The 21,165-nt window shown below is 48.3% G+C and overlaps 1 protein-coding gene across 1 annotated transcript in view; it reads left to right on the top strand.

Moving 5' to 3' along the window:
• The first annotated feature begins 1,384 nt into the window (after nucleotides 1-1,384).
• ptprt (protein tyrosine phosphatase receptor type T) overlaps nucleotides 1,385-21,165 on the top strand; it is a 199,781-nt gene continuing 180,000 nt past the window's right edge. The window contains exon 1 of the mRNA XM_088937357.1: nucleotides 1,385-1,730. Within this exon, the coding sequence (XP_088793483.1) occupies nucleotides 1,667-1,730 (64 nt within the window). The 5' untranslated portion in view covers nucleotides 1,385-1,666. The remainder of the gene's footprint in view (nucleotides 1,731-21,165) is intronic.

Genomic DNA, 21,165 nt, shown 5'->3' with positions numbered 1-21,165 from the left:
TCCCACTGCCCAGCACTCTCCTCCCACTGCCCAGCACTCTTCTCCCACTGCCCAGGACTCTCCCTCCCACTGCCCAGCACTCTTCTCCCACTGCCCAGGACTCTCCCTCCCACTGCCCAGCACTCTCCTCCCACTGCCCAGCACTCTTCTCCCACTGCCCAGGACTCTCCTCCCACTGCCCAGCACTCTTCTCCCACTGCCCAGCACTCTCCCTCCCACTGCCCAGCACTCTTCTCCCACTGCCCAGCACTCTTCCTCCCACTGCCTGTGCCCGGGCGCCGTGCCCTCCAGGCGATCCTGAAGTGGCCAGAGGAGCCGGACATTCGTGCCCACTGGCCCGGTGGGCCGCCTCGGCCCCTCGCAGTAACCCCACCGCGGCTCACAGGGGCCGGCTGGGACAGAGCCCCTGTCTGGGGTCTTAAATGATTCCGAAATCCTGAAATTCAAAGCAGAGTGCTCATCAGCCAGCGGAGAGAGTCGGCCCCTGAGATATCGCCCAGGGTTTCTCCAGAGGGGCAGGGACGCGCTGGGGCTAAGCTGGAAGTCCCCTCTGGGCAGGGCGCATTGGTCTGAGACTGGGCGACATTACATCAGTTGGCATGTTTTTGTAGCATTTAAAGGACTTATTAAGGTGGAAAGATAATTAGAACATTTCCGGAACCTTTACCCTGCCGGGCTGAAACAGCGCGATTATCATTAATTGGTCAACGTTCCCGCGCGCGAGGAGCTGGTGATGGAAACACTGAAACTCCCCACGCAGGACCTGTTTGTGTTCGGGTAGAGGGTAAAACACAGAGGATGTGCGTTTAGTAACATTCACCGCGCTGTGACGGGGCGCCTGTTTTGTCCCAAACAGTGCCGGCATACTGACAGGTGTTTTACCTGTAAAGATTTACGGTAAGACTTTTTGTTTGCACGAAAATACGCCATGACTCGGCTTGTGGCTGATGTGTGTGTGCTGTACACACGCTGCGAACAGTCATCACAGTCTGTTCACGGGGGGGGGCGGGGGTGAGGGGGCTTGTATCGCCTCAGCCGAAGGACGGAGCGCAGAGTCCGCGACAGAGCGCTGGAGCCAGGAACCCTCGTCAGAACTGCGTCTGGATCGGATTTCTGTCCACCGTCTTTTCATCCCCCCCCCTCGGTAAACTTTGAATTGGATATCTTTTCACGGAGGGGGGGTGTCGCCGGGCTGCGCTCGTCCTGCAGTCATTCCGTGACCGAGAGGCGCGCTCAGGTGGAGCAGAAGTTCGCTCATCCCCGCGGACCGGCCGCACGCAGGGCGCAGAATCCGTTTCAGGGAGAAAATCGCGGAACTGTAACCCCCTCCCACCTCCCCTCCTCTCCTCTCCTCTCCTCTACTCTCCGCTCTCTCGTTCCTGTTGTTCTTGCTCTGCGATTCCACACCACAGCGCTCCTCTCGCAGTCCGTCTGCGGCAGCGGGGGAAACAGAGAGCCGGCGCCAGGAAGGACCCGAGGAAGGGGGCCGAGATATACCCGCCGCGTCCCCCCAGCCGGACCCAGGGAGGAGGAGGAAGGGGGGGAGGGTCGCCTGCACCTGCCCTCCCCGCGCGGTGCCCGATGCGGGACACCTGCAGCCCGCGCTGGCAGCGAGCGCGCGGACGGGCGGCGGGCATGTGAAGCGCGGCGCCGGACCGGCACGAGGATGTCCGTGCTCCTGCTCGCGCTGCTGCAGCTGCTGGACCCGGCGCTCGGGCAGTTCTTCCCGGGTGAGTCCCTACCGCACCTGCCGCAGGTGTGCGGGCTCGCCGTCCGCTCCCGGGTCTGTGGTCCCGCAGAAACGGCACAGGTGTCGCGTCGGCTTCGGCGCTCGGCGTGCACCCCGGGCTCGGAGTCTGCTGCCCGCCGCCTGCGGGGAATGTGGGTGGCCGTCGCTGTGGGGTCCGGGGGGCGGACAGTGCGTGTGTGTGGTGCCCCAGAAGGAGCCCATCGGGTGCCGAGCCGGAACCCGAGCCGGGAGCACAGCCCGGGCGGGTCGCCGAGCCGGACTCTCCCGGGAAGCTCGGCGCCTCGGCAGCAGTGCGCAACTTTGGCGTCGAAGCGTTTTAAACCGCTTTCGCGTGAGGGCCAACGGCGTCTCTTGCGTGCCGGTCGCCTTTGAATATTGCTCTCTTTCGTTGTTTTTTTTTAAAATAATAACACTCTCCACAGAATCAGTGTTTATATGGCGCTTCCCATCGTTTAAACAACGCGACCACCAGATTTAAGTTCGTCTTGTTTTGTTTTGGGTTTTGGGTTTTTTTGTTCCCCGACAGAGCAAGTTGAAGTCGGGGAAGTTTTGAGCAGCGCTCAGCTTTCCCTGGGCGGCAGTGTAGTTGGTACCGTGTTCACTCGTCTCCAGTTCCGCCTGGACTCTGCTCGGGGTGGGGGCGCAGTCTGGGGTTCGAGAGCCGGTGTGGGGAAGGTACAGTCTCAGGCTGTTGATGCTGCAGGTGACCTGCAGGCTCGTTCTTCGTCTCCAGCGCCCGTTTCCCTCTACAGAAAAGGGTCAACGACAAATTATAGCATTTCCAGCTACCCATTGCTTTAACCCCCGCCTCCATCCAAAAAGCGAATCTGTTGCCCTTAGAATTAAATTAAACTGTTTGATCTGAGGTTCCTGTGGGCGAATGTTACTGTTTTAATACGGGGTTCACGGGACTGAAACTTCACTCCGCTCGACGGAGTTTGAGGGCTGAACGGAGCCCCTCCGTCCGCACAGCTGCGCCGCTAGATGGCGCTCTTGCAGCGCCGAACTGGCGGCGCCCCAGCGGCTGGGAGCGACTCGCCCCGCCGGAGACACCGACACCCTTGAGCCCGAATGACACCAGGAGCCAGTTCAGGATTCGTGCTCCAGCGCCCACCGGCCACTGTAAAGCATCGGGATGCTTCTTTCTGCCGTGTTGTCGAACTTCATTCAGCCTTGCGTCGGGTTTAGGTCTTTAAAGTACTTCATAGTCTGTAGTTAGAACGCGATAGCCATTCTGTCCTAGTTCTTCATCATGACTATCATTATAAATGCGTGTAATTGTAAACGTTGCAAATAAGTCTAAAACGTGGAAGAACTTATAAAGGCAGCATGATGTGAAATGCTGATCCCAAGCCGTGAAAATAATGGAGAGTGGAGCAGGAAGTCGGGTTCTGGTTGTCTGTGGGTGTCGCGTCCCTCGTGTTTAAATCAGTGGAGTACTGCCGGGGAGCTGGTGCTGGGTCAGCGGCAGTGAGGACAGGCACTGGGAACTGGCAGAGCGAGGTGTTGAGGTGCTGCTGTCCCGGGATTCACAGCTCCCCGGCCGGACCCGGACATGCCTGTGGACTGTCCGGCTGCGTGTCCGCGGCGCGCCGGCCCGCAGGCCCTTCTGTCTAGAGCGGGGTGGTCAAGTTACCTGAACAGTAAAAATAGCCCGGGAGAGCTTCGGTTACAGCAGACTTTCTGCACGTTCCGTTCCGGGACAAACGATAGCCCCCCGAGAGAGAGAGAGAGAGAGAGAGAGGGGCTCCCTACACCTGTAACCGGAGCCCCGGGCTGCTTCTCTCCCGGCACGGCGCGGAGGATCGGTTTGAACGAGCGAGGCGGAGCTCTCGGCTCCAGGCTCCCTGCTCTGGCGAGGTGCGGGGCTGACCGTGCTGGTCCGAGAGTCCAGCCGCCCGCACCTGTTGCCTGTGAGCGGCGGGCTGGGGGCAGGGAGACGAGACGAGGCGGGGACCCTGGTGCGGAGCAGCGTGTCGCCAGTGCGGTGTGGACAGCCAGTGAAAGGGCCCATTAAAAAGCCCTTCAAAGGGACACTCACCGAGGAACGGGCTTTGCTGCACATTGTATGCTCGGATTTTTATTAAGCAGAATAAAGTGGCGCCTCCGTGGCCGTCCACGGGGGTTGAACTAGCAGCCTGCTCTCGAGGTGTTTCACAGTCCCAGCCCGGGGCCTCCCTCCTCGGCGCGCGGTGTTCGGGTTTCGGAGCCGCTCATCGCTGTGACGAGCAGCGGCCGCTGGAGACGGACGGGAGAGAAGAGCTTGGCTCATGACCCCTCTCCGGCTGGAAGGGAGGAGAGCTGCTCTCTCCCTCCCGGCGCTCTGTGCTCCAGCTCCTGTGCTGTTGTCACCTGTGCCCGATGTTCATGCCATGAGGCGCCCCCGTGACGTGCCCTGTGCCACAGTGAGAGCAGAGCGAGACCGCAGCGGGAGCTCGGTTACCTGCTGCGCACAGTGGCAGACCAGGGCTCTGCTCTGTGGAGGCAGACTAACCCCCCCCCCATATTGGCTAAAACAGCTGGCAGGCTTTCTGTGTTTCAGCCACTGCCCTTTCTGACGTCAGGTAACGTGCGCTTCATAACTTCAATACTGTAGTTTCATGTGAGCATTAAACGGGTCAATCTTCATGCAATGCTGCGTTTTGGTAAATATTGAAATATTGAAAAAGTTGAAAGTAACATAACTTGTTGCAGATTTCTTTTCTCGTAGCGTAAATAATAGTTGTTTAGTTGATTAGGTTTCTCCTTTTTTTGAGATTAAAACTCGTGGCACTTCATCTGCATTCGGCTTGTAAGAAGCCCCCGTGAGAGCGGCCGTGTGCAGCGGCGGCGGGGTCTGTGCTGGCTGCTGGGCCGCTGGGCTGGGCTGCGGCGGGGCCTCCGGGAGACTGAATGGGTTATTCTTTTGTCTCTGCCTTGTTCTGAAGACAAGCCCACAGAAGTTTTCTTCTCAGCTGGAGAAACTGCGTGAGCATAAGAAGGCGTCTACTTTATTATTTTATAAATCTGACTCTAAATATGAACTCACACCCTTTATACTTTCTCAGACACGCTCAGTGTTTTGCACATATCTGAATGGTTGATGATTATTCTACAGTAAAATCCAAACTCGTTTCAGATTTGAATTTTGAGCGCGTTGTTGCATTGTGTTATAAGCGTGGTTTTGAACGGTTTGTGTCAAAGCTTTGAGCAGCGGCCTTTCCAACCAGCCGCCCCCCCTTCTGTCCTCCGTGGGCATCTGACTGGCACAGACGCCCCTGACTGGGTGCTGCCCTGTTTCTCTTCCTTCTCTGTGTGTCACGTTTGCCACCGTGTGGAAACAGCTCAGCTGTGGAAGCACTTGGTATTCCGAGCGCTAGTCCGCCCGCAGTTCATTCAGGGCTCGAGTGCTGGCCTGTCAGCTGCTGAGGTTCGGCAAGTCGGCCACACGGAGTGTCAGCGCAGGGTGATTTATTCTTCCTGACTGTTGTTTGCCCCGGGTGGGGAAGCCGCATTCATTTTGTCAGGAGGCTCGTCTGATGTTTTAATTTCGCCCGAGACGTGACAGGGATACTGTTCTAAAAAAAACAAAACTCTCCGTGCCAACCGACCCTCTGTGCCAGAGTAGGCTGGGGCCAGTTTGAGGACAGGGTGCTGCAAAGTTAGTGCTGTTCGCATAAAAAAACTCAAGGAGAAAGAAAACGTGCTGCTTGCATACGAAGGCATCGTGCGCCCAGCCTTCGCTCCCTTTGCCCCTTGGATGAGGAAGGGGCTGCCCGAACAGCACGGACATCCGCATCGGCACTTTCAGGATGTCCCTTCCTCTCTCCGCGGCCTGGCCTTGAGCAGGGAAGGGTCTGACTGCCCACGGCATGCTCATTATGTGAGGACATTGCCCGGGTTTGCTAGCTGACGAGAAGCTGACTCCACTGGGTATTCAAAGAGGAACAAGGAGCAGGGCTAGGGTCAGTGAAAGAATAAGATCTTGTCAAATACAACCCCAGTATGTTTTGGTTGCATCCCAGCTCACAAAGACCCAGAAAACCAGGCTTTATTACTGGACAGAGGACAGCAGACACAGGGAAGGCTGCAGGAAAATTGACATGAATCAAGCAATGGTCTTGGAGATCAACAGGCCAGGACTGACCAACCCTGATCTGATTACAGGATGTTGTCATTTTTTTGGAAGTAATAAGCCTTGTGTTTCCTCCCAAAGTGTCACTGACTTTCAGTAAATATCAGAAATTTGTTTGCAACCATTTAGCTTGATGGTGCTCCTCTGTCTGTCTGCCTGGCTGTCTCTGCCACTGGCATCGTCAGTGTGGGAGTTCTGTTTTCAAAGGAACTTTCAAAAGCTGAGCCTTTTAACTGCAGCAATGGGCTGAGACAGAGAGGCTGAAGAATGGCCTCGAATTAATGGTGTAATCAGGAGGTCGGGTCCCTGCGGCCTTGACTTCGGCTGCTGAAATGAGATGCAACAGAGAGGGTGATCTGTGAAGTGTGGCAAAGTGCTTTCTGGAGGAGGTGGCGAAGGGGGGGGGGGATTAAAAATAAAGCTGAATTGTGCCCAAGCACTGATTTCACACTGATTACAGCCGTGAAATTTCGAACAGGGAGGAAGAAAAAAGAAACCAAATCAGAACTAATAAGAAGAATAAATACAAACAGACGGCGATGGCCAGGGTAAAGTACTTCAGGTGTCTGAGAAATCAGAAACTTAATGGCACGAGTGGCCTGGAAGCGAGTCTTGAGTTAATGGATTTCATGTGCAGGCATGCCAATGGTGGGCTGTACACAGTGTTTAGTAGTTATGTGTCCATTTCTGTTTTCAGCACAGACTTGATTACTTCCTCTCTGCTCATTAGAGACGGTCTAGCCTGTAATTGTTTCCTCTAAACCCCGTTATCACCAGCTTCTGATGTTGCCAGGTAGCAGCAGAATGACGCGGTTTGACGAGCTGCCAATCACCTGGTTAATTAGTATTCTCCGAGCCCCTTTGGCTGAGGCCCTGCATCCAGCGTGTTGGGGACACAGGGGTTTGAGGTTTATAAGCAAAGGTCTTCTTATCTGCGCGGTTGTCTCGTCTAATCCCCCAGCTCCCGTTTTAGTTGTTTGGCTAAATTGCAACTCGGTGCCAGTGCTGATATCCACCAGCAAAGCAAAGCAAAGCCCCTGTCAGTGTCTTTTGTCTGTTGTGGCAGCAGTTTAAAAGCTCCTATCTGACCCCCCCCACCCCACCCCCCCATCAAAATAAAAAGAACACTTTCTTTGTGACTGAAACTGAGTATGGAATTTTACCCTCAATTTTCATCGGCAATAAATTCACAGAGAAACCTACCTTTCATGATCAAAATGACTAAAATCCTGACAGCTGCTCTGAGCTCCTGGTCTATAGCTTTTTACTTTTATGTGTTAACAGCATTGAACATGTATTCACATTTTCTCCAAACCCCTGGATTTCAGAGGAGCTGAATCAGTGAGCTGCCTGAGTTCAGTGTAGTGTGATCACTGCAGAGCAATGATGCTCTGGGTGAAAGGGCTACATAACAAGTGATAAAAAATAATTATTATTTTCTTGGGCAGGCATGGTTTACAGGACCTCTGTTGTTCTTGTAAGATTTGTTCCATCCGATTGATTTATTATATTCTAACCTTAGAGATGGTTGAGCAAATATAGAGGTGAGCAGTAGTGTGTGCATGTGTTGTTTGCACTGCCTTGTTAAAGGAAGGAGCACGAGCACATTCAGAATCAGTCATAACTGTGTGAGAGACACAGCGAGGGTAGTCTGCTAAAACACAAATGGTCAGTTTTGTCAAAGCTGTCTTTACTGCATAAGGCTGCTGTTTAGTCTGATCTGGTAACTGGGCTTGACTCTTGGAGGCTTCATATGCTGTATAATGTTTACAGGACACTATGTATCTCTAAAATTAAAGTTTCATTAAGGCAACAAGACCCAGTTTGACCATCCAAGCTATGGAAGTGATTTGTGTCCTTGTGTGATACTGTTCTGGACATCTTGTTTATTATTAATTCTTGAATTGCAGAAGGCTTTCAAGGTAGTACAGTTAAGTGGTGGATGTTCAGATGGAGGTGATTGCCATAAGTGGGGTACAACAGGGCTCTGTATTAGGATCACTGCTTTTTCTAATTTCTGATCTAAACTGTGGCATAGTTAGTAAAAATAGTCATGTCTGCAGATTATATCAAAATTAGAGGACTAACAATCACTGGAGAAGTGAGAAAAGAAATGCATAAAAAATTAGACAACATTCAAGACAATGCAGACAATTACAGAGTGTGATATGCAGGTGACAGATTTATATTTTGTGCATCACAAGAACTTCTCTTTATGTATGTATGCTTATAGGAAACACAGAGACACAACAGTTAATGCATTTAATTAGTTCCATCAATATAGAACACTATGCAACACAACAAAGCATGTTTTGATTTTATAAAATGTTAGCTACATTAAATCATTACCAAGGTCTAAAGAACTGACATAAAACCACTTCATTTGTGATAGAGCTTTTTGGGGAAAACTTCAAAAGGGACTAATGCATCCTGCTCATCAAGAGAGCTCATCCCTGCCATCCGCATGTTGGTTGTCGAAACAGTCTGTGAAGAGGCCATGATTGGTTAGACCATGAGTCATGATAATGTACCCAAATCAGTGGGGAGATTAAGTGTGATGGACTGGCTAGGAGTGGCAGGTAATTACAGTAATTACAGTCTGTGACTACATTTCCTGTGACCTCACTTCCTGCTCCTTCTGCAGGCTCATCCGGACACCACAACATTGCAGCAAGACAATGCACATCACATAACAATGGTTTTCTTCTGAGATAAGAATGTGACCTTTTACCCATCGCGCCTTCAGCTTCTTTAAACATCTGTCAGATGAGCTGGGATGAAATGTGGCTTCGAGGGGTCAGAGACCAGTGTAAAGGCACGTGCTTGTCCAGGCTCTGCTGGAGGAACAGGACAGATATGCTCTCACAAGGCAGCAGCTGTCTTTGTGTCTTCAAAGGTTTTCAGGAAACGTTGTAGAACTTTTTCCAGCAGCAGGTGACCATTGGTACCATACATTAAAAAACAGAAAAAAAGGAAAGGTTTGCTGCTTTGAAGATACACTTAGAAATGCACGGGAACTTTGTAATAGGGGGAGGAAGCTCAAAAGGAAATGTGTGATCAAGAGAGTGGATTGTGAGCCATGAAAAGAGAAGATTGTATCTTATGTACATTCAGTGTCTAGTAAAATTGCACATCCAGTGAAGTTGCGCTCCCAGAGCCTCGGCTGATTGGCCAGAGGCAAAATGTTTCCTGGGAATATTTCTTGATGCAGAAGCATGGTCTGCTCTGGAAAACATTTCCTTTTGTGGAAGCAGCAGACGTACACAGGAATCAGTTGGGAACACGTTCCTTTGGTATGTGCTATGCATTTAGTTTTGTTTGTGTCCAATTCTGATTATTTCAAGGACAATTAAGTGCACAGGGGCCTTGTAGTCATTTATCAGCAGCTCCCAAGTCCCTCCCTGCACACACGTGCGTGCATGTCGATTATTTTCGAAACAAATGCCCAGGTTAGTTCAGATGTAGGCGCAGGGATGGCAGTGGAAGCGGAGGGCTTTGCCACCCAGAGGAGATGAAATAGCAAGGCTGTGAAAGGGAGCTGACAGTTCCCAGGAGTGCAGTGTGAAGAGGAGATAGAAATCCCATTGTCTAGCCCTGTCAGCCTCCTCTTGATTTTGTTTAGGCTGAGGTTCTGTGGTTCGCACAAGTGTTTTTCTGTGCGATGTTTCCAAAAGGGGGGGCCCGCAGTGCTGCCCATAAGCACCATATAACAACCTGACAGCTGGCTCCTTTCTCCTCCTCATCTCTGTCTTGCAAAAGGCAGCGCGGCAGGAACAGAGCTGGAAAAGAATTCTGTTCTCTGTCAGTAAATCAGAAATAATTGTCAGGATCCATCAACAGATTGCAGTTAATTGGATGGAGAATTAAAAAACATTTCTGTGAATGTGGAAATAATTAATGGAGAATTACATTTGTAATCAACGAGAATGATTAGGAAGCAAATTTGCATGTCTGGAATTTAAAGGCAGACCGTGATCACCACAGCCCAGTTCCTCTCCACCCCACTTCTCATTTTGAATACTGGGGACTGCAATGCATATTTCCATAGCGATGTTGGGCAACATTGCAAAGTCATTATTTAGTCAATAACAGAAAAAGTGTTCTGTACATTGTTCTGTTCTGTAATACATGAAAGCACCCAGCAGGCGAGAACAGACATCATGCAGGTCTCTGTAGGTGTGTTGATGTATTTTAATGTGAAGAGTTAAGATGGTTGTAGTTTGACCTGAGGGCTTTAAGACTGCAGTGTTGGCAGACTAGTTCCACACATCCCTCAAACTGCCTATATGTACTTCCAGTTTTATGGCAAAGACCAACGTATAAATTCTAAATAAAGTCAGACCAGCCTGACTGCTCCACGTGAGAGAGAGACTCTAGTTTTGTCAAGGATTTTCAACACTTCACTGAAGTCCCCAGCAAAGAACAAAATTCAGTGTCGGGAAGAGGCTGTGTCCTCCAGTCTGAGCTATCTGAGCTTCACGTTATGGCTGCTGCTCTGAGGGTGAAAGGAATTCTGTTTGCTCTGTTTTTCCATCCAGGCAGGTAATATTGACCTGTGGCTCAACACGCTTCCATTTTGGGTGCTGTGAATTATTGAGAGCTTCCAGCTCTCCACACACCTGGCAGATATATCTTGCTATTTTTTTTTTTAGTCAGGAGCTGCGAATGTGTGTGTTTTCTAGTAATGAATGCTTGCATGTTTCTGCTCCCGTGATCGGTTTTAGTTTCACGATTACACAAACATCTCTTGAGATGAAACGAGTGAAACTCAAGCCGGAGGACTGGGTGTGAGTAACGAGGCCGAGCAGAGGGCTTACAGATTCTAGCAACGGAGGGTGTTTTGCAGTCAAATTAGGTGAAATGTTATAGGAGCTCTTCTACAGCTTTGAAGGTCAAATCAAAATGTTCTATATCTATGAGTTTTATACATTTATAAAATAAGTTAATGTCATCTTGAAAATATTTCTGAATACAAGGTCTGAACAGATTGTGGTCTTTGGATATTTCTTTATCCTTAAAATAGTATGTAGATAGCTCATTAGGTTGTTCTGATGCTGAAGGGTTTGACAGGATTATAGCATTTTGCTGAAAGTCCCTCTGCTTCCTTCAGAAAGGACACAAACTTAAAGACCCATGCTTAAAAAAATGGTGATAACCTTTTCTACTAGATAGAAATGATACAGACCTGTTAGCAGGTGTAGACATGAGGCTGAAAATAAGCCTGATAGTCTAAGTTCAAAGGATTCAACCAGTCCCAGGTTTAATTTTTAAAATCTTAACTGCTGAATATTGCCCCTATAAAACTGTCACAATCCTTTCAGCAAGAGCTGATGTATCAGTTTGTTAAATGCTAATAAAGTGTGTTACTTGCAGCACAGGCAATAAGGCTATCAGACCCATGGAAACTGGACTTGTAGGACAGTATAGAGAAGGACTGCTTTAAGGAAAAGAACCTTGTACATGTATCAGTCACGCCTTTACGAGACATCATTTACCCCCTTGACGTTTCAAGACATCTTGCGAGTAGTTTATGGACAGAACGCTTTGTTCTTCTCGGGAGAGATTAAAAGGCTTTTAATTGGCAATTTACTGAAGTGCATTAATGCGTCCGCTTTATTTGGCTGCTCATGAAAAGGTCACACTTGAATACCCGTGAGCTGCAGAAGTAAATCCGGCCGTACCAGGGGAGACGTCTGTGAGTGGGCCCCTTTGTCATTTTTACAGAAAGGAGAAAAGGGCGAGAGGCTTTAAGATGAGCACAATGTGTGTCAGGATGAACACACAAACCCTCTCGATACAAATGTGATAAGAGGCTGTGCAGAGAGCTAAATGAATAGGCTAGTGTTGGATGATCTAATATTAGCGGAGCGTGCTCGTGTCAGGTTCTGCAGATATTCACCACAGAGCTGGCAGGAGGAAGAGGTTCAACAGTAACGCTGCTCAGCTCTACTTCCTCCCCAGTCCGAGGCATCCTGCCTGACGAGTGTTCAGTATGCACAGTGCAAACTACAGCCAACTGATGTCATGTCAGTGAGGCAAAAGCAACACAACAACAAAAAACTGAACAGGAGAAAATCTAGACGAGAACAAGGTGGAAAATAATCTGTTGTGCTGTATGTTGTAAATGTTATTTTGTCTGCACTGTAGGTTGAAGTGCTTCTGTGTGCAGCTTCACTTTCACTGTAATTCATTGAATTTTATACATATACAGGAGAAGATTAATCATTATCTTGAATAAAAGGCATAAAAGATTGAAAACTGTTTACTGCAGGAATTCAATTTGTCTTCCATCGTCTGCCACTGAATGAATTTATACAAATTAATAAGCCTGTTACAGTTGCATCTGCTTTGTTGATTTTATTCTGTTTTCTTGCTTAAAAAAAGTGGATTCTAGAACATCTATAGATGTAATATTCTCCCTGCTTCATTCTGCAAGCAGGATGTTTGCAGCTGACTCTATTTGCCAAGAAGTGAAACAGCTGAAGGAGTTTGTCTCCGACGGTTTACAGTTTTTATGTCAGTAGTTTCTCCCCTTTCCTTCCTTCTGTTAATTTTTTTGCAATGAATAATTCCCCAAACCACTATAAACAAGGTCTTGAATACCAGTGCTTGACACTTTTATGCAGGAGTTCCTAGTGATGCTTTGTTAATGTTACAAATAGGATGTTAACACAGAATGAATGTTGGCAGCACACGTATGCTTTGAACAGCCTGCAGTGTGTTAGCAACAGTTAATTAACCAAGGTTTTTAAAACATTCATTGTGTGCAGTTCTGCATGCTGTCACGCTTTCAGCTGAAGTATTTATAAGTAACATACAAACTGTTGCTATTTTGCACAGGGCTAGTTTGCTCATGGCTGGAAGCATGTGGAAGAAGACATTGGAACCGCAAAGTGACTTACTGCTGTACCACTGGAAACAGTCCTAATAATAACGACGAAGATAATCTGTTTCAGAGTCCTGTAAATGTGATTTATGTAGTGTGTGCAGTAAAATCCACAGAGCAGATGACAAGAGCAGTGATGATTGATGTAGTTTAGAGTACAACAGCCGAGCCTGTTTTCCTCTGTAACTTATAATCTGTTCCTTTTAAATGCTAATAGTCCAGCTCTCTCCCTTCATTGTCACTATTGCTTTGTCTGGAGCTCTGGGGGACGCTGGCAGCAGAGGGGTCTGTGACTGTGAGCCTTTGGACACTTTACCTGCAATTATTCGGACGCTTACCTGTCAGGGTATTTGAGCAGCCCTTAGCTGGCTGCTGGTCATGTGACTGAGAACACACCGCTTTGAGAGCGAGTCCTCATGGGGATGAACAGGGTCCGTTCTTGAGCAAACTCTGTGCTTTAATCCTTTTTCCACCTTCGACCGTGCCCTTTCTGAAGGCAAACTGTGCTTAACAACTGTCCCTTTAGAGCTGAGTGCCCTTTCCTGCCACAGAGAAAAACCACCACCTGTGAGCCAGTACTGTCCATATTGGAATTGGGGAGGGTAAGGCAGAGGACTAGAGCTCAATGCAAGAACACTCTCTTCTGAACAGCTAGACAGAACAGGCGAAGAGCTCGGAGGTTTTGGAAAAGAATGGTTGTTTTTTGGGGGTTGTTGAGGGAGACGTTCAGTATGTGTTCCCCGTGAAGTCTGGATTGTGGAGTGTGGAGACTTGCCGCCTGAAGGATTAAGTGCTTAAATAAATGAGGGGTGTTTGGCTGACAATCAGAGCAACACAAGGTCCTGCATTAAGTCGAGTCTTGAGCCAACCTTTCGTGAATTCCGAATCTAGACCCTCTTGCAAACGACACTGTCTTTTCAGCGACACACAATGACATCGCCATGCACTGGGATGGTGAAGGATTTTGCTTTCCAGTGAAGGGTTCTTTGGTTAGGGACAAGATTCTCTTAGTTTTAGATAGCTGTCAGATGAAGTGCATGACCTTATTTCCTGGCAGAACCAGGTGAGGGGTGGGACTGAGGGACGGGGTCACTATGATATCGTCCTCTTCGTGGGTGGCTGTTAAAACTCAGAATTAATGCCGAATTTCCCTGTGGGGGGAAAGAAATGAGTGATTACCCAATTACCGCATTCTGCTTTGTGTAAAAAGTGATTTGTGTGTGCGTGTGTTCATAAAGAATTAGTAGCTGGAAGGGAAAATCTGAAGGGACTTACATGCTTTTCCCTGTCTTTTCTACTGTACTTTATGAATGTTATGAATCTCATTTGTTTATGAACTCAGCAGCGACTGTTTTTTTATCAGGATGAGATGGTTGATTATTGTTCTTTGTATGACTAATTTTTATGCCTATTTGCTGTTTATACGGTGCAGCAAAATGTAGCTTCTTGTTTTAGAAGAAGCTAAAACAACAGCTGTACACTGGACAATGTAGCACCTTGATGTGAACTTGATGTCATACAGTGACTTTGTCTAATGTGCAGCCAGTCTTAATTATATTAAATTATGATTTGGAAGAAAAATTACTGAGGTGATTTAATTGGGAAATCAAATTAAAAAGCACTCTTTAGAATCAAGAAATTACATATACATAAATGCTGCATTAATTTAGACAGTATTAGTCCCTTTTGTGTCACAGAATGACAGGTAATTCATCAGCCAACCAACAGAGTATTATTAGATTTTATTCTGATTTTATTTTTTAAAACTGGAGCCCTGACACTGAACGTATTTTTTAATCATTTTCAGTGTCTACATGAACATACATGCCCTGAACCTCACCCTTCCTCGCCTGACTGAATACTGTAAACTATTTCTTTTTAGTCTATTGTACATATTTTTTAATTATGCCAAAAGGTAGATTTTGGATTAAGTAGAGTAGGGGTGCAGGTACTGTCTCTGGTTACATCACATCCAGCAGCTCTGGAGTCCATCCCTGTTCGGACCAGGAACAGAACAGGATCTTATGTTACCAGCTTCCCTTCTTCACCCACACACCTACAGTGTTTGGTTCACTTGTGCCATGAAAGTACAGCTCATTTGGTTTTAATATTCATCCTGTTTTATTCACTGCTGGGTAAAAATGAAAATGAATAATAAAGCAGCCCGGTATGACTACTGTGCAATACAAATTGCATTTTAAAAAGATCATTACGGTGCTTTTCAGGCACTGAGCCTAGTCCATTATGGTGATGGCGCTCTGTGTTCTGTAAGAGCAGGATCGCGGCTGCACATTGAAGTGCTCAGCTCTGTCTCTGCAGTCCTGCTTGACGTCGTTCTTTTAATCCCTCCATGAAAGCGTCTCTACTGTCTCTTCGTAACGGTCGATGCGAGTAGATTGCAGTCCCACTGCCATCGTCAGTGCCTTCGGCGCAGTGGTGCCCACACCCTGCGCATGTTGCCAAACCCGTGCCAGCAGCTGCACCCTGCTCTGTGCAGACACAGCAGTGCTTGTGGGAATAATTGACTGACTTTGATGGGCTCCTGACTCTGTCAGAAATGACTGATTTTTATGCGTAGTGTTTATGTAGATCTGTTTCTTAAATCTTACTTAAAAACAAAAACTTTTGTAGGACCATTTGTCGACCAGCAGCGATTGGTCAGGTGTGTGACAGGTGACTTCCTGGTGTGTGGAGTGCAGGGCAGCTGCAGGAGCAGAGCTCATGAGCTGCTGCACTCCAGGACAAAGCCAGAGAGGCCGAGAGGAACAAGTACGTGAGATCTGGAGAGAAGTGAGCTATACAAAAGCACTGATACCAGTTAACAAATCAGAGATTTCGGATAAAGACTTGCCCACTTTGATATTGGCTGTTTGTGGGCAGTATGCAGTTTAGCTGCTCAGCAGGTAGTTGGGGGTGTAGAGGGATTTTGCTCCCTTGGGAAAGAGCTAAGCTTTTGTTTTGCTTTCTATTTTGTTTGCTTCGGGGTTCTACATTGTTTTGCATTTTTTTGCTGTGTTTGTTTGCTCTAGACCCTGTGTGTGTAGAGCAGCCTCCGACACTGCACCACCACAGTGGTTATCTAATATAGTGGAGGTAGCGGGCCAGTGTCTTGGGGACAGCACATCCTGGTGGCGACAGTGACAGTCGCTGTAAATTCAAGTTTGTGCATAAACAAGAGAGCAGACAAAAGACTGTTCGGGAAGAGAAAACGGTGCTGGCTCTGGACCCCAGGATACCACTCTGGCTGGATGGAAGGCAAGAAGCACCCCTCACAGGGTGACAGGGAACTGACATGAAACATCCTGGGGGAAGAAGAGGGCTTCAGGAGGGAAGAGCCACTCCAGAGCCATCGAAGGCTGGGAAACGAGCCTCATCCTCTGGTCCAGAGCTACAGATGGAAGAGGAAGAAAAGTGGCCTTCCAGCAAAGAGCTAGAATAGGGGAAGGGTGTTATAGTGCCAGAGCTTGGACCAGAGGGACAAACTCTCGTGCTCTGAGTGAGCGAGGAAGAGCCGCATGGAGTCGGTGCTGCAGCTGGGGTCGGAGCCTGAGGAAGACTGCCTGCTCAAGAGGGGCAGTTGTGCTTCTGGAGGCGCCCGTGGCAGAAAGGCAGGAGACGGGGCTGCACCCCTGGCGTAAGCCTGAAGAAGAGATGAATGAGGATGAGGAGGATAGACGAGTGCCGTCTGCACCTGTGCTAAGGAAGAGGACCCGCCAGCACTTTGTATACTTAAGGCCATTTTCTCTTTCTTGTCTGAATACGAATGTTGAGAACATTGTTTGACCCTTCCTGGGCGTGTCCTTGTATCCTCTGTGAATTTTAAACCTCCTTCTCTGTCCTCTGGATCAGCTTGTCTCTCCCTCGCTCTCCACTGGAGCCCAGTGCTTCCTGAACGATGCAGTATCCTGCCTAATGAGCATGTAATTGGTGCAGTTTGTCTGTGCGTGGTATCCTTATCCAGAGAGATTTTCTTCTAATCCGTCTCTTTTTTTTCTCCAAAGGAGCAACAGGGAGGGAATGAGCTATTCTTAAAAGAATACAGCAGAGCACTGTCACGAGTGCATGAGTAAAAATGCCTTATGGTACAGCACGCTAGCATCGAAGTCATGCGGGGAGGTGGGGGGGCAATATAGAAATGACGTTCTTTTCCTCTCCCAGAAAATTATCATACAAAATACTGGTAGAAATGTCTAGGATTTCTAGGACTTTCTGATGATAATGAGTGGGGAGAAAAGAGCTCAGAACCTCTGCAAACCTGTTTAATTTTTCCATTGTTGTTGAGCGTCATCCGTTTAAATGCTTACAAAGGGAGTTGTTGCGGTTGATTGACTATAGGTGTCACATTTTCTGCAGCTCAGGTTTGGCGGTGCTTGCCAAGAGTGTGTGCAGTGGGGTCTGTAAGCCAGTGATACCTCTATTTGTGCGTCATCAGCACCAGTGTGAAAACACAACAAGAAGACACTGAGATATGCATTTGTAGGAACATGTGTCCAGATTTTAAAGATGAAGGTTCCAGTTTGCATTAGGTTTACTGTATTGTACTTGCTACCTGTAAAGGAAGAGGTGACCTGGGCTTGCGTCAGAAGCTGTGTTTAACATGAAAATCACACATCACAGAAATGGCTTTGTCTGGAGACAATATTTCCACCTGCTTTTTAATATTAAAACAAAAGCAGTATAAAGAGTAAATCTAGAAACATTTGGCTTTTATACTATTATACTGTACATTGGATGTTCCTTGAAAGATTTAGAGATGCAGAGTGTGTGTGGGGGGGCTCATCCATGTTTCATGTTATATTCATTCAGAATCTCTTCATCTCATTTCCTTTTTCAGGCTTGTTTTGGATGCGGGGTGCCAATGTCTCTGTAGCCAGCAGTGAACCTTCACAGGTTTTATTTGATTGATTTGGCTGTTCCAAGTTTTACACCCAAAAATGCAAGAGGTACAGTACATTGAGAAAGGGAGAGACTTGGTGTTGCTGGGTTTTAATGTGAGATATTGATTTCTCTTTTCCTCACCTTTTATTTGATTTTGAGCTTTTTTGTTCTACTGATTTCAGGACTGTGACAGCAGCACAGTAAGGCCCAAGAGTGGCATGTCCAGTTAATCCCTTGATGCCACCCATTACTTATGGCATTAGCAACATGTTTTCTCCATCCTGCTTGCAACAGGATGCAAGCCCTTTAGCCTGGCCCTCTTCCTGCTGAGAGCAGGGGTCTGTCTAAAATGAGTCATTTGTGTGTGCAACACTTGATTATGCAGAAGGGCTGTCATGTTAATGATGGATTACTGTAATCTGTGTGGTGGTATGTTTTAAATGACATGGGGATCCATTTCCCACTGGCCTGTTTTAATTCCGAGCATGAATACTGGGCATTGTCCCTAGCCCTCTGCGCTGTCTCCTCCCTCGTCCGCTCTGTGCTGGATCCGCTCAGTGGTGTCTGTAGCCTCTGCCAGGTGAAGCCCTGCTCCAGCTGCGGAGCTCTCCAGTGGTGGTGGTGCTAAAACTGATGAGTGCTGCTGGGGCCCCTTGAAGGACAGGGCCCCCCTCTGGGTGTCTAGCAGGAAAGACGATCTTAGCTTCCCATGCTCCAGAGTGGCAATACCTTGGCTTTCATTTGCCTTGGATAAGGATGGCGTCTGCCCAGGAAATAATTCATCTTTGAGTTCCTCATGGACGGACTGCACGAACTCGGCTGCAGGTCCCGTTGTTCGTACTTTTCTCGGACATTACAGTTGGACAGCAGTGAGGCCCGATATCGTGCAGCTGAGACACAAAGCCAAGTAGGTACAGTCCATGAACATTTCTGCTGTACTTGGTTAAGCTGTAGCAATTCATGACGTCGTTGGAAACGATCTTCAAAGGTCAGGAGACCGCCTCTTCGGACACTCAGGCCGGCTCGTCACGCGTGGTTTCCCCCTGCCTGGGCCCGTCGGACCCTGGCAGCACCAGGCCCGTGTCTCAGTGGGCAGCCAGGAGGCAGGCAGGCAGGCAGCGGTGCAGACAGGTGCACACTGGCGTGCGAGAAGCTTTGCAGTGGTGCAGACCAGAGACTGCTGCCGTATTAAAGATCGCCGAAGGCTGTATTCTGATGCTTTAAAAAACACAGATCAAAAGACACAGAGAAAGTACTAGAGAGATGCAAACCACATATATCAAGTTTAATGATTTTATGTATTGCTTTGTAGAATATGAAAATTTCAAAAGTGCTACATCTTATACATCTTTAACCAGCAGCTTCCTCTCACCGTGTCAGGCGTTAGGAAGTATTGGAGACGGTACAGCAGCCTGTGTCTCATTGCTGCCTGGCTGAATCTCTCCACCCAGGCTTGCCCTGCTCGCTTTCCGCTTCTCTGAACTGCGGGCCTGCAGAACGCAGAGCAGGTGAACAGTCGCTGGGTCACTGTGTGCGTTTAGCTGAGTGATGCGTGAGGGGGAAACCTGAAAGCACATCTTTCTGAATTTGCAAGAGCACACTTGACTGATGCGTATTCTACATTTCCCAGATCCTCAGAATGATTTCTTTTTTCCAGGGAAACATAGTGGAATGACTCAGAAACCAAAGAGGTCTTAACGTTTTTGCAAGACCAAATTTGAAGGGTTCCTGAAAACTTGGAAGTTATTCTGAACCTTCAGGACGGCGAAAAGCAGAAAGACCTTAGCAGCTCTTTAACGCTGGCGGTTGTTGTAAATATTTTCCTTCCCTATCTATTATTGTCAGAGTTCACTTCATTAAGGCTCGTTGGAAACAGTGGGGGTTTCAGCTGCGGCGGCTAATGGAGGCCCTGGCTGCAGTGTGGTGATGTCACCTGCGTGACAGGCGGCCCGTGTGCGCGGTGTGTGAGCAGCATGCCTGCGTGTCTTCCCAGCCCATTTGTTCTCATTAAGGCTGCGTTGGCGAGAGGTCATCTTTGATTTGTCTGCTCGGCGCCCCAGGCTCCCCACTGCAAATGAGGCCCCCGCCTGGTGTTGGCAATGCAATTAAGCATTTTTGGTTTTCTGCATTAATTAATAGAGGAAAAAGGGAAGAAAACCCCCTGGTTGTTGATGGGATCGGCTGAGAAAGAAAGTCGTGGATGATAATGGATTTGCTCTTAGTGTGAAGACCGTTGTTCTCGTTAGAGCTATAATTCCAGGGGTGTCCAGCAGAGACAGAAACCCAGGAGTCTCCTAAGACACTGCATTCACATAACTTATCTATAGATCTTTACTAAAGATATTTGGAGGACTTGTGATAACTAAGTAAAGCAACAATCCTTGAAATGAAATTTTAGCAGTGTGTCTGTGACCTATGTAGGGCTACAGAACACTACTACACCTGCTCCCTGGTCTGTGGTCACCTGTGGCTTGGTTTAGAGTTTGCAAACATCTTAAGGACGTGGTTCGTGAAAAGGTTTTGCCTGTTTCTGCAATCCTTCTAGCATTATTTAACATGATTATGTGTGTTAATGTTTGAGGAGGGTGCGGTGCATGCTTTGCTAGTGGAGAGCAACGCATGCAGGGCTTTCTCAGGATCTCAGAGATCGCCGGTTTCACAGTCTCGCTAGACTCGAGGTCACAGTCCAGGGGAATCTCTGTCCTTGTTAGGTGAGGCGAAGGGCAGCGCTAGACCTTAGAAGATGGAAATGTTCAGAGTGCACACATTGTGAGGGAAAACTCCTGATGCTCGATCTGTTGTCCACACAGTCAGAGCTGCACTTCGGTACATTGCTGTACAGCATGGAGAAACAGGTGTTATCTGCTTTTTAAAAAAAATTTCAAATCATCGCTCAGTATGAGATGATTTATCCCGTTGCATAGAAGGTCAAGCCGTGTGAGGTTTTTGATGAGCTCTGATTTCTCACAGCTGGGGAGAATAAAGCACGCTTTAATGGTTTCAAACTGCCATGCGTCCCAAAATAGTTTGGAACGCCACACATCGGGAGCCTTATTTGCATGTCGTTAATCGGATTAATGTGTCGTGGCTCATGCTCATCAATGGGGGGTGTGCTGGGATGGGGGTGGATGCTGCTAAACGCTTTTATTTCTGCTGCAGCAAAAGACAAAGGGTGTTAATTGCCGGTGTCATCGCCGCCACTCTGGCGGCAGCACGAGGATGCTCTGATGTGTGTGCAGGCTCACTTGGGGAAGGGGCGGCCTTCTGCAGCCTGACTGCTCTGTCCCAGACGGTCACCTGTGCAGTCTCCCTGTCTCCTGCTGTCTCTCGTGGGGGCTCACTAAGGGGCATCCCCCCGTCCCCCCAGACCCAGGCCCTCTCTGCCTGCCCACAGCTGCTGCAGCTCGCCCACCTGCAAACACAGCGCCCTGATGTGACTCCAGTTCCTCCTGCAGCTGTTTTTCTGAGACTCCCACTCTTTTCAGGAGCGGAGCCCCACGCTGTCACTCTCCACTTCTCGGCTCCAACTTCCTTTCT

Source organism: Atractosteus spatula, chromosome 19 (genome assembly GCF_055471065.1).
Source record: "Atractosteus spatula isolate fAtrSpa1 chromosome 19, fAtrSpa1.hap1, whole genome shotgun sequence".
NCBI classification, from domain to species: Eukaryota; Metazoa; Chordata; class Actinopteri; order Semionotiformes; family Lepisosteidae; genus Atractosteus; species Atractosteus spatula.
This window is presented reverse-complemented; position numbering and strand designations above follow the sequence as displayed.